Source organism: Stegodyphus dumicola, chromosome 2, assembly GCF_044657685.1.
Source record: "Stegodyphus dumicola isolate Sdum_Otavi_A_Nest chromosome 2, ASM4465768v1".
Taxonomy (NCBI): Eukaryota; Metazoa; Arthropoda; class Arachnida; order Araneae; family Eresidae; genus Stegodyphus; species Stegodyphus dumicola.
This window is the reverse complement of record NC_140769.1, coordinates 264,678,469-264,694,538: the sequence shown is the minus strand read 5'-3', so window position 1 is coordinate 264,694,538 and position 16,070 is coordinate 264,678,469. Positions and strand designations below refer to the sequence as shown.

At 31.1% G+C, this 16,070-nt stretch overlaps 1 protein-coding gene across 6 annotated transcripts in view; it reads right to left on the bottom strand.

The window, feature by feature from the left end:
- Positions 1-16,070, bottom strand: part of LOC118197830 (A-kinase anchor protein 13-like) — a 281,410-nt gene that overhangs the window by 67,812 nt on the left and 197,528 nt on the right. For all 6 annotated transcript variants that reach the window (XM_085812122.1, XM_035369379.2, XM_035369382.2 and 3 more), the window contains 3 exons: positions 13,564-13,615; positions 8,531-8,583; positions 4,613-4,786 (listed from right to left, as the gene is read on the bottom strand). In XM_085812122.1, the coding sequence (XP_085668248.1) occupies positions 4,613-4,786; positions 8,531-8,583; positions 13,564-13,615 (279 nt within the window). The remainder of the gene's footprint in view (positions 1-4,612; positions 4,787-8,530; positions 8,584-13,563; positions 13,616-16,070) is intronic.

The window sequence follows — 16,070 nt, the reverse complement described above, 5'->3', positions numbered from 1 at the left end:
GCCAATTTGCACCAGTCATTCCAGCTGAACTTTAATGGAAAAGATCATTCTTTACAAAAACAGATACAAAGATATAGCATATAAAAACTTAAATTGGATATTTCAGTTTTTCACCTTACATCATTTTCAAGTAAAGCTGCACATCATGTTTATCTGTTGCCAGTACTCTATAACATAGAAACTACTCTACTGGATACTGTTTCACGAAAAGTGGCCATAAGTATTAATAATTTTCTCAAAATGCAACGAAAAGCAGAACTTATATCCTTTTTTTACAAAAATTAAACTGGTTTATGAAGAATAATTTAGTTTACATAAAACCAAGGCTAAATTCTTGTGATCATGCTTATCCGTTTCTGGTGCTCAATCACACTATTTGGCGTCAATGTATATGATTAATATAATATTAAACAAGCTCTAAAATAATGTTTCAAACCTCTCATTTACTTACATTTTGGAGAAAGTTTTTTTTTTTTTAAATCCCCCAAAATTTTTTAATTTTCTTGTTATTTAACCTTTCTATTTAGCAGAATGCTGGACAGTCGGTCTTTTACTGTAGTTAAAATAAACACACAGTTTTGAAAAACATGGTTCCAAGTTCTCACAATTTCATAAAAAAAAAAAAAAAAGTATTTGGAGCAGGGGAACAATTTTTATTGAGTTATTTTTACCATATATTTAGTAAATTTCAGTATAAGCTGTACTGGGTGACATGCAGATATAAATTTAATAATCTGTAAGCAGCAGGCGATAATTTTGCATTAGTTGGCTGTATCCCATAAGAATTATCCTAAAATTTTGTTGGCAATTTCAAAAGATTTAAATTCTGAATACCACAATTAAGTGGTCTGAAACTGGTGGTCTGTAGGCCACATGCAGCCTCCGAAGTAATTTTATGTGGCTCACAAATACATTTCAGTTGTGTACTTATTGCAAATATAGTTTGCAAATATTTCAAGATTAATTTATTTAAAGTCTTAAGTTCCCATTATATTCATTACCATTATTATAACATATTTCATTACCATTCATACCATTCCTATGAACATGAATAATGCACCAGAACATCTATAATATTACCATTCATATGAACATGAATAATGCATCAGAAAATCTACAAATGGAACTAATTAATTTGCAGTGCGATATAAATCTCATCTAAACAGAAGATACAGATTTTATTAACTTTTATTTGTGCTTGTCAAAAAATAAATACAGTTAGCACCAAATTTTTATAAAGAATAATTATTGTGTTTGGGAATGCATATATATTTGAGCTTCTCCCCCACCTCCTCCAAATAATTGAAAATAAATAAGAAAAGAACTCGACTGACCAACAAACATCTACATTCCTTCATGAAGGTCGTTTTTAGTAATTTCTCTTCAAAGGCTACAAATTTTATCGGAATCAAAACATCATGACATGTCAAGCAGTAACCAATTTTATCGGAATTGAAACATCATCAGATGTCAAGCAGAAAGAAGTTTATGATTATTTAATATACATATTTAAGAACTGAAAAAAAAATTAATAAATAAGAGAAAGAGGATAGGTCATCATTATTTACTCTTGCAACAAATCAAAAACTGTATTAACTTTTCTGCCCTCACTCTGAACATGCTGGAGTGACTTTGCTCTCCTCCCGCCCTAAGGTTTGAATTCGGATTGTGCCAGCACTGGCGAAAAGTGAAAAAGAATACTGCATAGTTATCTTTGGAGGCACTATGGTGTAGCATTATGTAATTCTCATTGAGCTGTAAATACTATGCTCGTAATTCTTTTTCTGTTATGTTTAAAAGAAACTATTTTAAACATCACTTTGCAAGTGTTTATTTCTTTGAAATAATGAAATACAGTACAAAGTCTCTAATCCGAACGTCCATTATCCAGAATGAACTATGATCCGGACCCCAAAGCCACAAAAACTTACACATGCACATTTGAAGCGCACGTCCGCTACACATGCGCATAAAGCTAGTAAAGCGCTTACCCATGCACGCTTCCAATAGCGAAGAAAGTAACAGAGAACGTTATTGAAAACGAAAAAATTTTGATTGACAAGTTAGTCGGTATTCTCGACACGGCAATTACAGGACTTGAACAGTGGAACTTTGTAACTGAACAAGAAATGATGTCTGTTTATAGAATTAAAGAGAAAGTATTATCACAAAAAATGAAGCAATTTAAATAACTTACATTGATAGAAATGTTTACAAAAGTAAACAAATAAATATTAAGCTTTTTGTTTCTAAATTTTGATACCTTTTAAATTATAATTGCTCTTTATTTCATAAATTACAGTTTCATATTTTAATTGTATAATTTCTGCATGCCATTTTACCAGATTTACCCCTAATCCTGAATCGCTGAAGTCCCGACGAATCCGGATTACGGACTTTGTACTGTATACATTCCTCTTATACTCTAGAATTTTGGCTAACTTGAAAAGTTTTCATAATTTGTTTACTTTTAGTTTAAATGAAAGCGTTATTTAATGATTAATTAAACACGTTATAACTACTTGAAATAAATATCAAACTGGAATTATTATTTAACTGTCAATATTACAAACTGAAACCAATAAAACTACCTTGTATGTGACAAACTTCAGATTTCAGATAGAAAATATATAATAATTTGAAGTTTTTCCTTTGTGATATTATTATTGTTCATGTCTTTAGTTCATGACATTTAAAATTTATTTAAGAAAATTTTTATTTTATTAATAAAAATGTTCAATTGGTAAAAAACATTCTGGGCCATTAGCTATTTTCAGATCATTCATTAAGCCTACATACAATTTGAGTTAGAGACTACTACTATAACACACACTGTGTGCTTTTTGTTGGACAGTTGCAGTTTCCATACAGTTGCAGTTTCCACATAAACTGTTTGATTAAAGGTATCATCATTACATTGAGCAATACTTCTGAGCATGTCAAGGTTAGGTTGCCCATCACTAAAATAAAAAACTGAGTTACAGTGACATAGCTATCTGACTATAAGATACTCAGGCCTTGGTGTATGGGAACCTACCATGTATATGGCAGTTTAATGTGTCAAAGAAACACAGTCAGTGAAGTTTTTGACAATACATATTCATACACATATACAAAAGATAAAAACAAAAGGCCAAGGAATTTTACCTGCAATTATAGCAAAAATACTAAAAGAAGAGTTCTTAATAAAATTAATTCAAATGCTTGAAGAATTTTAAAAATATAAATTATTTTTGAATTTTTTTAATATAAACTACAGTCTATTAGTCTTAGTTAAAATATATCTAGAACGAGATTGATAAATATTGGGATCAACACCAAAAGCACTCATTCCAACAATTCAAATTGATAACACTTGTGTTACATTCTGATACGTTTTTTGAAATTTTAAATTTTCTGAAAATTTAATCTCACCTTAATTAAAAAGAGAAAAAATGCTTATACAGAGTACCATATTTGACGGCATATAAGACGCACCCTTATTTAGAAGGCCACACACAAGGAAAAATTTTCAATAGTCCGCGCAGTACCACAATAACTTAAAATGTGGCTTCTTTTAGTTCTCAGGTTTTGTAATGAAATACTAGTATTTTTTCTTCATAATCTGCTGGCATTTTCTGTGCAATAGTTGTTTTTGGGCGCATTGATAAGCCTTGCCTTTTCATGAACCTGTAGCACCAGCCCTCAGACCCTGAAAAGTTCTGATTCCCAAGTTTTTCTGCAAATCTTTTGGCCTCATTGATTATCATTTTGGTTGAAACACTTATCTCAGATTTTCTCTTATCTATCACCCACATTTTTACGGTATTTTCAAGTTCAGGCCAAGATGGAGCTGGCCATCGAAGGTTATGTTTTTGTTTTTTAGCAGTCTTCAGTTGATCTTCCTGCAGTCGCCAAGTACATATCATTTTGTCGGTAGGTGGTGGACCGAAATGCCTTGCTGCTGCTCTGTTTCCATGCACTTTGGCGTAGAGCTTAATCTCTTGTTTCCTGTAGTCATATTTTCTAGAGTATTTTTTTAAAACAAATAGTTTTAAGCACCGATACCGACACGTTTATACAAAGTAGCACCGATACCTACACGTGTGTCGGCTGAGTCAAAGAAAGTCTATGTAAAGAAGGAAAGGCTCCATAGACGTATAGTAACCGTCAAACCTGTTCAAACTTTGACATCAGCTTCGAGCTTTGGCGCTTTTTGGCGACAGATATTTCACGTATGCACAAAATAATTATGGCAGATGTAGAAAAAGTTATGTGTGTCTAGACCTTTATCCGGTCCAAAAATAGCATTCAGTGTTGAAAGTTAACCTGTGTCCTTCACGTATAAGACGCAGGTAACTTTTTTTGAGACTAAATTTAGGAAAAAAAGTGCATCATATATGCCGTCAAATACGGTAAGTCAATAAGGTCGTATTGTTACACATGATACAAATCAATGCTTAATCTTATAAAAATTAAGAGAAAAATTATTAATGTTTTGCCATAATCATTAACAATAGAATGATTCTTTATAACTAACCATTCAATTAAAGGTGCATTAAATTCTCAAATTCTTATGAAATATAAATCATAGCATTACTAATTTTATTTTCTAAATATCAAAGGAAGCCACCTGTTGTAAAATTACATCACCAACGTGAGGTACTATAACTTCTTCCTTCTGCCTTTCTCTTAACTTTTGCAAAAAGGTGAGGTGAATTCTGAGCAGGTCATCTAAGCACGGGAAAATCCTCTGAACCATATCTTTGCTGACGTTTAATTCTTGCATCATACCTTTTGCAAACACCTGAAACAACAGGGGGGAAAAAATTACTTTATTTCTCACAGTATTAAGTAAACAAGAAAGAAGTTTTATAAACATCTAAATGAATTCATTTTTAGTTTTATTTCAATTTCTGCTTCTATTGTCTCATTATTTTAATCTAATGGATGCAGTTTACAAAAACCTAATGTAAAATAAGTAATACTTTATAACTGAATAGCACATTAGTTGACACAAAATCTAACTGATGTAGCGACAAGGACCAATCAGATGCATTGCTCAGTGCAGTAATATTGATGATTAATTTTAAAAGTAATTTTTTCTGCATTTTTAATAACATTTTACAATAAATGTTATTTCATGCCATAAATACAATAAACAGATTTCGAACATCATACATAACCACTGCAAAATTTCTAATTCTACTTCTCACACGAACTATCATCTGCATCTACAATAAAATTTTACAGTAATGATGAAATCTGATGGCAACATACAAATTTAAAATATGCCTGAATTGTTTCTTTATTTCATTATATTTGAGGAATAATATACTACAGTAGTCACCGCTTAATGTGATCACATTTCTCCATGTACTATTATAATATTAAACAAATGATAACACTAAAGGATGAAGGGAAAATATCCTTCAAAATAGCAATGGAATTTAAGTAATTTAATATAAATAAAGCTATAAACATATATTCAAAGCATTTTAATTAGGAAATACAAAAGTTTGTTTATGAATTGTCCATAATGTCTTTAAGCAGAAGTTCATTGATGAACTCTTCAAAATGTTTCTTGGAAAATATTTAACCAACCCCATACCCTTAATCTTAACATTTGAAAGGCATCTTCTCATTGGAAGAGAACTTGCCAATGTAAAATTTAAAATTATGCAAAAAAGCAGTCTTAGTTTTGAATAGATGTTTTCAGATAATTTTTATTTCAGAGTCCTTCCCTTTTTCTCTCAGTCCTGGGAAGAGGAACCTGCGTCTGATTGCTCTCACAATCAATACAATTATAAAAAAATCTACACCAAACAAGGTTTTTTGGGTGGAAACAGTGACAATTTTATGCTTTTGTGCCACCTCCTGTAAACTCAATAAATTCTAAATTTTGCTGCCTGATGCCAGTTTCATCAGAATTTATTTTTGCCTAGTTTGATTGATAAAAATCGAAACCAAGCTGTTTAGCAATTTATTTCCTTACTTGGTGATATTTCTCTGTCACTCAACAATATTTATTGTCAGTTTTGATGTTATTTGGTGATTGTACTTCAGCTTTAAAAATTTATTCTGTAACATTTACATAACATTAATCACACTGCTGTGACAATAAGCAATGTATACTGCACAAAAAAAAATGGGGGAGTTCTATATTTCCAGTTCTACTTGGCTGACTGATGAAATTCAACTTGCATTTTTCATGTCTCGATAGCACGACTTAGGATATGTATTAGATATATACAGTCAAAAGTCGTTAATCCGGACTCGTCGGGACTTCGGTGATTCCGGATTATCGATTTTTCCGGATTATAGATCATCAGTTTAAATCTGGTAAGATGGCATGCAAAAATTATAAAATTAAAAATATGAAACCGTAATTTATGAAATAAAGAACAATTATGATCTAAAGGGTATCAAAAATTACAAGAAAAAAAGCTTAATATTTATTTGTTTCATTCATTAAACATTTCTTTCAATGTAAGTTGTTTAAGTTGCTTCGTTTTTTATGTGATAATACATTCTCTTTAATTCTATAAACAGACATAATTTCCTGTTAAGTTACAAAGTTCCGCTGTTCAAGTCCTATAATTGCTGTGTCGAGAATACCGACTAATTTGTCAATCGAATTTTTTTCGTTTTCAATAACCTCTGTTATTTTCTTCGCTATCGGAAGCGAATTATAATGACGATGAATTTGATTTAAATCATATCATAGACGGAGTACATCGAGATGAAATACTACATTTAGTAAGGAATTATAAGCCAAATAAAATAAAAACATCTGCCCTGAAGATAAGGATAGTGCTGCTTCCAATTCATTGCACCCCGCATAATTAAAGATAAACAAGCGTTAAAGTTTAGATAAACAAAAGATATGCCTTTATCCATTTTTTGTAGCAATTCCACTTTTTGTTTAATGAACTTCGAAACATACTTTCGCTTCGTAGATCCTTTACATATTAATAAATATATATCAGAAATTCTATTTGACATAGTCGAAAGTTCAAGTTTACTTTTATAAAATTGCTCTAACAGTCTGCAAAAAATAATAAGCCGGATCCAATTCAAAGATTAAGGAACAATGCAATCTTCAACATTAACTGAAATAGATAATTAGATAATTTTACCTTATACTGTCCATTATACATTAAATGCGCATGCGTAAACTTATTATGAGCATGCGCACACACATATGCGCAGCCGTAAAGGTCTTACGCGCATGCGTCAATGAGACACATGTGCAGAAAGTTTGTAGCTTTGAGGTCCGGATTATAGATCATTATGGATTATGGGTGTCCAAATTAACGACTTTTGACTGTACATAGCACTGTTCTAATATATTTATTTTGACACAAAATCGGACTTTTTCTGAAATGACATGCCAATTTCGATTCTACGACTTAAATTATGCCAAACTGCAAAGTTTTATAAAAATTGCATGAGTAATTTTTAAAAAATTAGCTCTCAAAATTTTAGCGCCTCAATGTTAATTGAATTTGGCATACATTTATTAATCTCTCTTTTTTTTATTAAACTTATTTGATTCTTCCTTTCATATTTTGAAATTTAGGTTCATTCCAAATAAAATTCGACCATTTTTTATGATTTATTTTTTTAATTTGCATTTTTAAATCATTTTTATAAATTTTTTGAAAACAATTTTTGAATTATCATATATAAAATTTTTACAATCATCTTAAAGTAGATGCATTTCTTAGCATACCTGCAAAAAATTAAGAGTTTTTATTCAAAATTTCAGAAGATATATGTGAATTAATACATTGGCACGTTTTGAAATTTGGCATATTTGCTGAAAGCGATAAAACATCAAATGTGGTTTAGGTACTTTGTTAAAATCATTTGAAAATAGGAATGATATGACTTTTTTTCTGTTCGTTTACAATGAAAAAAGGAAAGGAAAATAGGTTGCTACAAATTAATAAGTTCAACAAGTGAATTATTCTTAGCTCAAACTGAAAAAAATATGCCAAGATAAATTTTAGAATTTCTCCGTAAATTTTGTAACAAATTTTACAAAATTTAATATTTAGACATAATTTGAGTCGTAGAATCAAAATATGGAAAACAAATTGGCATGTCATTTCAGAAAAAGTCCAATTTGGTGTCAAAATACCTAAATAAGAACAATGCTATATATATATATATATCTAATGCATATTCTAAATCGCCCTTTCGAGACATGAAAAACACAATATGAATTACGTTAATTGGCTCAGTAGAACAGGAGATATTGAACTGTCCCTTTTTTTCCACCAGTGTACATTGATAATCGGAACTTTGCCAGTTTGATAACAATATATAACAATATCCAAATGTTAACATTGACTGCAATCATATTAAATGGCATAAATTGCACTTAATATTTTAGCGTTTTCTTGTTTGTATAATTCTGAATTTACAAAAGAAATAAAGAAATCCTATGGTTTTTATATTTTTTAAATCATTAGAATGGCAAAATCCCCTCTGATACATGTAAAAATTTACAGTGGAAAATTAAAGCCTGAAAAAATTTACTTACTCTCTGCATGACTTTCAGTGTTAGGCAGTGATGTTTCTCAGTAAGAATAAGCTCTAAAAATATGCATTAAAATATATCACTTAAAATATGTACAGTACATAAATAAATAAATATAAATTCAGATCTTATCTTCTGTATTCAAATTGTTGTTACGAAAATTTTTAAAGAGACTGCTAGAGCTCTACAGAAATTCCTATAGAACCGTACAAGTAATCTGCTAAGAAATGTTGCGCTATAAAATTTTTTAAAACTCTAAATTTATATGACATTTTGTGCAATTACTTGTATAGTACTGTTTGTATAATACAAAAATTAATAAATCACATATAAAAGATTAAATTTAAGTCATCAATTATAAAATTTTAATTTCTGAAATTACTGTTTTTAATTATCATACATTTACTCCTGATAATGAGAAGTGGATTTTCAATCTAAATCAAATTAAACTATTATTTAATATTCATTTCTTTTTGCTTCAATACTTTTTTAAATAAAAAGAAAATTGAAATTTTTATTAGGGGGAAATAGATCTGCTACAGAAGTGTTCAGTTCCCCCCCCCTTTCCAAGTTGAGTCCATTTCAAAGTAAAAGAATTCTACTAAAAGAAAATATTTTTTTTTAATCCTAAAAGAATCTTTTGTTCATTCTAGAATGCTTTTAAATACTCAAAAAGAAACATGTTTAGAATTCTTTACCATTACACCCCAATTCCTTTTTTTTTTTTTTTTTTTTTTCAAACTTTATCTGATATTTTTGATAGAATTCTAGAAATTCATTCTAGAAATTTTATTAGTGGTGACTTTAGAAAATCTGTACAGATTATTACAGAATCTCTATAGAAAATTTACACATCTGTACAGAATTCTCTATATAAAAGTTATACCTAAAACATAAAATTCTACAGAAGATCTGTGACCTAGTTTATAAAAAATTGGGCCCTAATTCTAAATGATTTTAAAGTGGATTTATTTTTATAAAATTCTATGAGACATTTTTGTAAGGATAGTGGAAGAAATAGCTCTACTTGATTTTTAAGAACACTTGACCCATACGAGAATTAATTGCAGAATTTTGAAATCTAATAAGCAGGTTTAATAAAACATACATTTCAACAGATAATTCTTTTTAGTTATTTTCTTTAGTGTGAGAAATACCCTTCTAAAAGAACAGGTTCATTTTATAAAAAGAAGCATGCTGGTAGAATAATTTTCTATTGCTTCCAGATAAACAAATTTAATTATCTATTATTTTAAAGCATACAAATTTTCTGCATCTTGATATTTTTATGAAAAATTAAATTTTTTAAAAATTAATTATCCAAAACTGATTTTTGTTTAAAACACACAGTGGAGCTGTTTCATCCTGTTCTTCTGGGAATTCATAATTCTAATAATCAAATTCTAGGACTCTGATAAAAAAGGTCTATGTTCTAAGATGTAATTACTTTAGTTTTATAACACAGACTGCAACAAATTTTACATTTAACTAAATTACTACACAGATATATATCTAAATAATGGACATGAAAGGTGGAATTTAAATATAATGAACATATCTAAACAAACAAAATATGACAAAAGGAATTTTAATAAATGCTTGAATGTGAAACTCTCAACTCCTCCCCCCCAAAAAAATAAAATTCATTATGTGGGTCAATAAGGAAGAAAAATTTGAATTTGCGATATAATACAGTCAAAAGTCATTAATCCGGACTCGTCGGGAATTCGGCGATTCCGGATTATCGATTTTTCCGGATTATAGATCATCAGTTTAAATCTCGTAAGATGGCATGCAGAAATTCTAAAATTAAAAATATGAAACCGTAATTTATGAAATAAAGAACAATTATGATCTAAAGTGTATCAAAATTTGCAAAAAGAAAAAGCTTAATATTTATTTGTTTACTTTATTAAACATTTCTTTCAATGTAAGTTGTTTAAGTTTTGCTTCATTTCATGTGATAATACTTTCTCTTTAATTCTATTAAACAGACATAATTTCTTGTTCAGTTACAAAGTTCCGCTGTTCAAGTCCTATAATTGCTGTGTCAAGAACACCGACTAATTTGTCAATCGAAATTTTTTCGTTTCTTCACTATCGGAAGAGAATTATAATGACGAGGAACTTGTTTTAAATCATATCAAAGACGGAGCACATTGAGATGAAATACTAATTTGGTAAGGAATCATAAGCCAAATAAAATAAAAACATCTGCCCTGAAGATAATGATAGTGCTGACAGATCAGCTTCCAATTCATTACGCGTCCGCTGCGGCGTTCCCCCCGCCGAGCAGCGTGAAATTAATAAACAGATTTCGGATTTCAAAACATACTTTTGCTTTAGATCCTTTACATATTAACAAATATATATCGGAAATTCTATTTGATATAATCGAAAGTTTAAGCTTACTTTTATCAAATTGCTCTTACAGTCTGCAAAAAATAATAAGCCGGATCCAATTCGAAAATTAAGTAACAACGCAATCATCAACATTAACTGAAATAGATAATTAGATAATTTTAGCTTTTACGTCCATTATACATAAAATGCGCATGCGAAAACATATTCTGCACTTGCGCACACTCATATGCGCAGTCGTAAAAGGTGTTACGCGCACGCGTAAACGCCTATGCGCATGTGTCAACGCGGCGCATGCGCAGAGAGTTTTTAGTTTTGAGGTCCGGATTATAGATCATTCCGAATTATGGGTGTCCGAATTAACGACTTTTGACTGTATAACAATGAAATTATCTACTGTGTAATTAACCATGTACACATTTAATTTCTAAAACTATAAAATAAAATTAAATAAATAATGAATTAATGAATAAGAAATGATATGAGTGAAATGTTAATCAAAATAATCTAAAAACTATTATTACTGTTTTAAATTGCACTCATACTTTTTTTTTTTAAAAAAAGAACAATATTTAAAATTTATATTTTTTTACATATCTATTTACAATTTTAGGTTTATTGATGAAGTAGTGTTTATAATTCTTATGCATATTTTCAAGGTTAAGTTTTAAACAAAAAAGATACTTAATACAACAAAGGTACCATTTTTTAAATTTCTGGTTGGAAATAAATATTTCCAATGAAATGGTATAGTAACCTTATACCAGGTTAATCATAAATTCGTACAAATTTTAAAAATTCGTAATAAAAGAAAGAATGCACGGAAAAATTTTCTGTTTGTGCCAATATGGTCAGAAAGACGGATTTTTTCCCATGTAAAAAAAAAAAAGTCTCCAAAAGTAACCGACAGAGGGCGCTCACACGTCATACTGAGAGGTTTTATTCAAATCACGCAAACAGAAACAGACAATCAAACATATCACAATAACATGATACTATGCATTTATTTTATAGTAACAGATGTTCAACATTACCACCACCACACCGTAATAAATAGGCAAGTGAGGCATGTCACTATGCCATTACAGCGGAGTGTAGCATGTCACCATCGATGGCAGCGATGGTCAGCCGAATGGCATTTTTCAGTTCCACCAGTGTGGTTGGGGACTGAAAAACTTTTGGTTGTGTGGAGATCTTAAGTATCTCCATAACCAAAAATCTACCGGGGTCAACTCTGGTGATCTTGAGGGCCACTGAATCTTACAACTGTGATTTATCACTCGGGTCTTTGGTGAAAGATTCCAACAGGAATGTCTTGACATCGCATGCAATGTCGGGTGGGGCACCATCCTGCATGAAGATGACAACAGGTAACGCATGTCTTTCCTGCAATGCAGGCACAACATGGTCACGCAAAAGCGTGCTGCAGTGACTGTACAGGTTTTCATGCCGGATACAGGACAGGATTCTTGAAAAAAGAAAGGGCCCAGAATAAAAGATGCAATGAAACCACGCCAAACAGTCACATGAGGAGAATGCAGTGGCTAACTCTGGTACTCGCAAGGGTTTGACATAGCCCAAATACGACTGTTTTGCGTACTGACGTCAACATGCAGTGAAAAGTGGGCTTCATTCGTCCACATGACGTTCAGCAACTATTGAGAGTTATGTTCCATTTGTGCCAGCACCCATGTAGCAAACTTTTGTCTTGCATCTGTATCTGCCGGTAATAACTGGTGAAGTCGCTGGATTTTGTACGGATACAGATCCAACATTCCATACAGAATACGTCAAATCGACGCTTCCGGAATCCCATTCTTCTCTCAGCTTTACGAGCACTACTACTCCCCGTTGATGTTTCAGCTGCCATAGCTTTCATGACACTTTGTACCACATGGACACGGTCCGCTCTCAAGGGTCCACTTCGTTGACGATCCTCCAAACTCGCCGTTTCCTCAATAGGTCGTACTAAATTCCGTATCCCATTCAATGAAATAAGGCTTTTTTTGCGCCTTCAGTCCTTTCTCCGTGCGAAACTTTCGCAGTGTAACAGTTGTGGATTCACCATTCTTGTAGAACAATTTAACCACCAACGCCCGATCTGGTAAAGAAAGCATGCTGCCAGCTTCGAATGACGGATCCGTTTCCAGCCAAGTGATTTATAGATAGCCTGATTTCCATAAAATATCTCAGTATGACGGGTGAGCACCCTCTGTCGGTCACTTTTGGTTGGTTCCCCCCACCCCCAGAAAAAAATTTAATGTCTTTCTGACCATATTGCCGCAAACAAAAAATTTTCCTTCTTTTTTTCCGTGCATTCCTTCTTTTATTACGAATTTTTTAACTTTGCACGAATTTATGACGCACCTGGTAAAAGGTTATATGATTCAATTTTTAAAATGCAGGTTTTAAATTCACTGAATATAATTTAATTATTGATAACTAAAAAATATTATATTTATTAGAAACACAGATCAATAGTTCTGTTAAAAATCTCTTAAATATGTCAGTTCACTGCACAGAAAAAAAATTAAAACTGTAAGAAGGAAACCACCGTTATTTATTGTCCTTAACCATATATTGCTGTTGCAAAGCCTTTTAATATGCTTCTATTATTGCTACCTTCAAAATATGAATTATAAAGAATAACATTCCCATTGGAGGAGACGACATACCATATATTGCTTCTTGCCTCTTTACATCTTTCTCTTTTAACTTTTTAAGAACCTGGAAAACAAAAAGTGTTACATGCATTTGCTAAGCACATTACAACAATGCAATACCAACATTTCAAATCTGCCATAAATAAGCCGGCTGCCATAAATATTTACTGTACTTTTTAGTCTATTTTTCACTTTTTTTTTCCAACTAATTTCACTGTACAAAAATAGAGAAGAGAAAATTAGGCAAATAATTTATAATTTCTGAAACATGTGGTTACTGTAAGATCATAACAAATGAAAAGTAGTCAAGGATAAACTGCAGCTAACTACCACAATTTTATTTCTTTAAAAGCAACTTGTGTTCTGATAACAATGCATAGTAATATTAGCATTACATTACGTAATAAGATATCTTTATTTCTGCTTCTCAGATCCCAATCAATCTTATTGTTGTCCACAGCTATCCCCTAGGTCTCAAATCAAAAGTGGTGCTGGAATTATGTCATCTGCTACAGTTCACAAATCATTTTCATGTCACTGTTATCAATATCTTCATCACAGTTGTGTCTGTCTTATCCTGCACAATAGTCATTTATTGTACTGGCTAGGATCTATATCTTGACAGTTGATAAAAATAGAAGCCTGGTAGTTTCCAAGGCTAGGGTTAGGGGAAAGGCATTATTCCAACTCTTGACAGGTCTGGTGACTGTTAAGTTCCAAATCTGGTGGTACCAGTAGCATAGCAGCTGGTCCATTAGATCCATATTCTGAGTAAATCCTTAGTGCAGGGTAGCCCACATAAAGCGACCAATCAAAACTCAGGTTAACAAAGCCAATCCCCATCATGAGCTCTCAGAATCAGCAGTGAAAATCCCAGAAGGCTGGTTCGAGTGGTGGCAATTAAAGATGCCTAAAATAGCAATTAAAGACTGATTTCTTTAAATATTTATTTTATATATCTGAAAAACATACTGAGATTCCTGCAATATCTGCTGTGGTAGGTATTGAAAGAGAATATTATTCGAGCATACTGTATGTTGCTTCAAATAGAGATTTGTGATAATTTTTTAGAACAGTGATTGCTAACTTCTGATTTCTTGAAAAAGAAAAATTAAACTACAGCAGAACTGAAGATCACAAACGCCTAGCTTTACAAACAAATTAGTTGAGTCAAAAACTCCTCGGATGATGAACACTCAATTCAAATATACCGTACTTCCTCATATAACTTTTTTTAATACTAATTTTATTATCAAAAAAATTAAGATGGGAAAATTATGTGAATAACTTAATTCCGGAAGGATGTGGTTACATTAAGAACATGGTAAATGAAAAGTAATCATGGAAAACTACAGCTATTACAATATTATTTCTTAGATTCCAATAAGAATACACATTAATAGTAATTTTACAATGTCTAAGATATGCTTATTTCTGCTCTCCTGCAACTTGAATCTTGCCCGCTCTTATATCTGTCTCTGCTACTCTTTAGGGATCAAATCATCCAAAAATGATTAGAGAAGAATGTGCAGCCAACTCAGCAAAATCGTAGACCTAATGTTGGTTCCTGTTTGCTTCACTGTGATGGGTCAATTCTCATATTTAACTGCTTTAAATATCAACAATTAGAAGGGAAAGGTTTGGCATGACCATCACAGCTAGTTTGCAAGGGCTTGTCTTTGTTAGTAGGATGAAAATAATCACTATGTGGATAAATCCATTCTAAAATTTTGGGGAGCTCAGTCTTTGAATGCACTGTGGAAAGAAAAATGACATGAATATTTTTTAAATTTCAAATCCTGGTGCTAAGAAAGCTAAAGGGGAAAATACACAGGGAAATAGATCATATTTTGCATAAAATAAATAATGTTAATCTTTAGTTCATTAATTTTTTAACTAAAAAAAAACTCATTATAGTCAATAAAAACCCATAATTTTCCAGTTTCAGAAATTTTTAGAATATTCTTAGCATAAATAAACCAGAAAACTAGTACCAGTACCAATATTTGATGGTAGCTACGGAGCATCTTCTTCTATATTAAAATCAAGAATTTTCAATGAAAATGCCATGTCTCACTTTGAAACATTTAATGACAGAGAAAAATACAAGCCACATTGGATGATTTTTTAGTGAGATATAAGCCCAGTGATTCTCAAGCAGAGTCAAATGATGCTTAAAGGAAAAAAAAAAAAAAAAAAAAAGATAAAAGACAATGCCCCTAAATGTAATCACTTGTATTTTTATGGAAGGTAACTTTCCATCCAAAAAAAAAAAAAAAAAAAAAATGTCTTCATCATTTTCATTCATACATCATTTCATTCATACAGGTAGAGTAAAATTAAGTTTTCATTGTTTTATCCATTTAACACTGTGTTTATACATTTAATTTTACATTTAGTGATTTGCTTGGCATTGATTTTTGATTATGAACTTGTGCACAAAGTTCTGCTGTAAACGTTAAATAAACAATTACCTGTGGATCAGAAATAGATAAGTCCATTTTACATTAATTCCTATG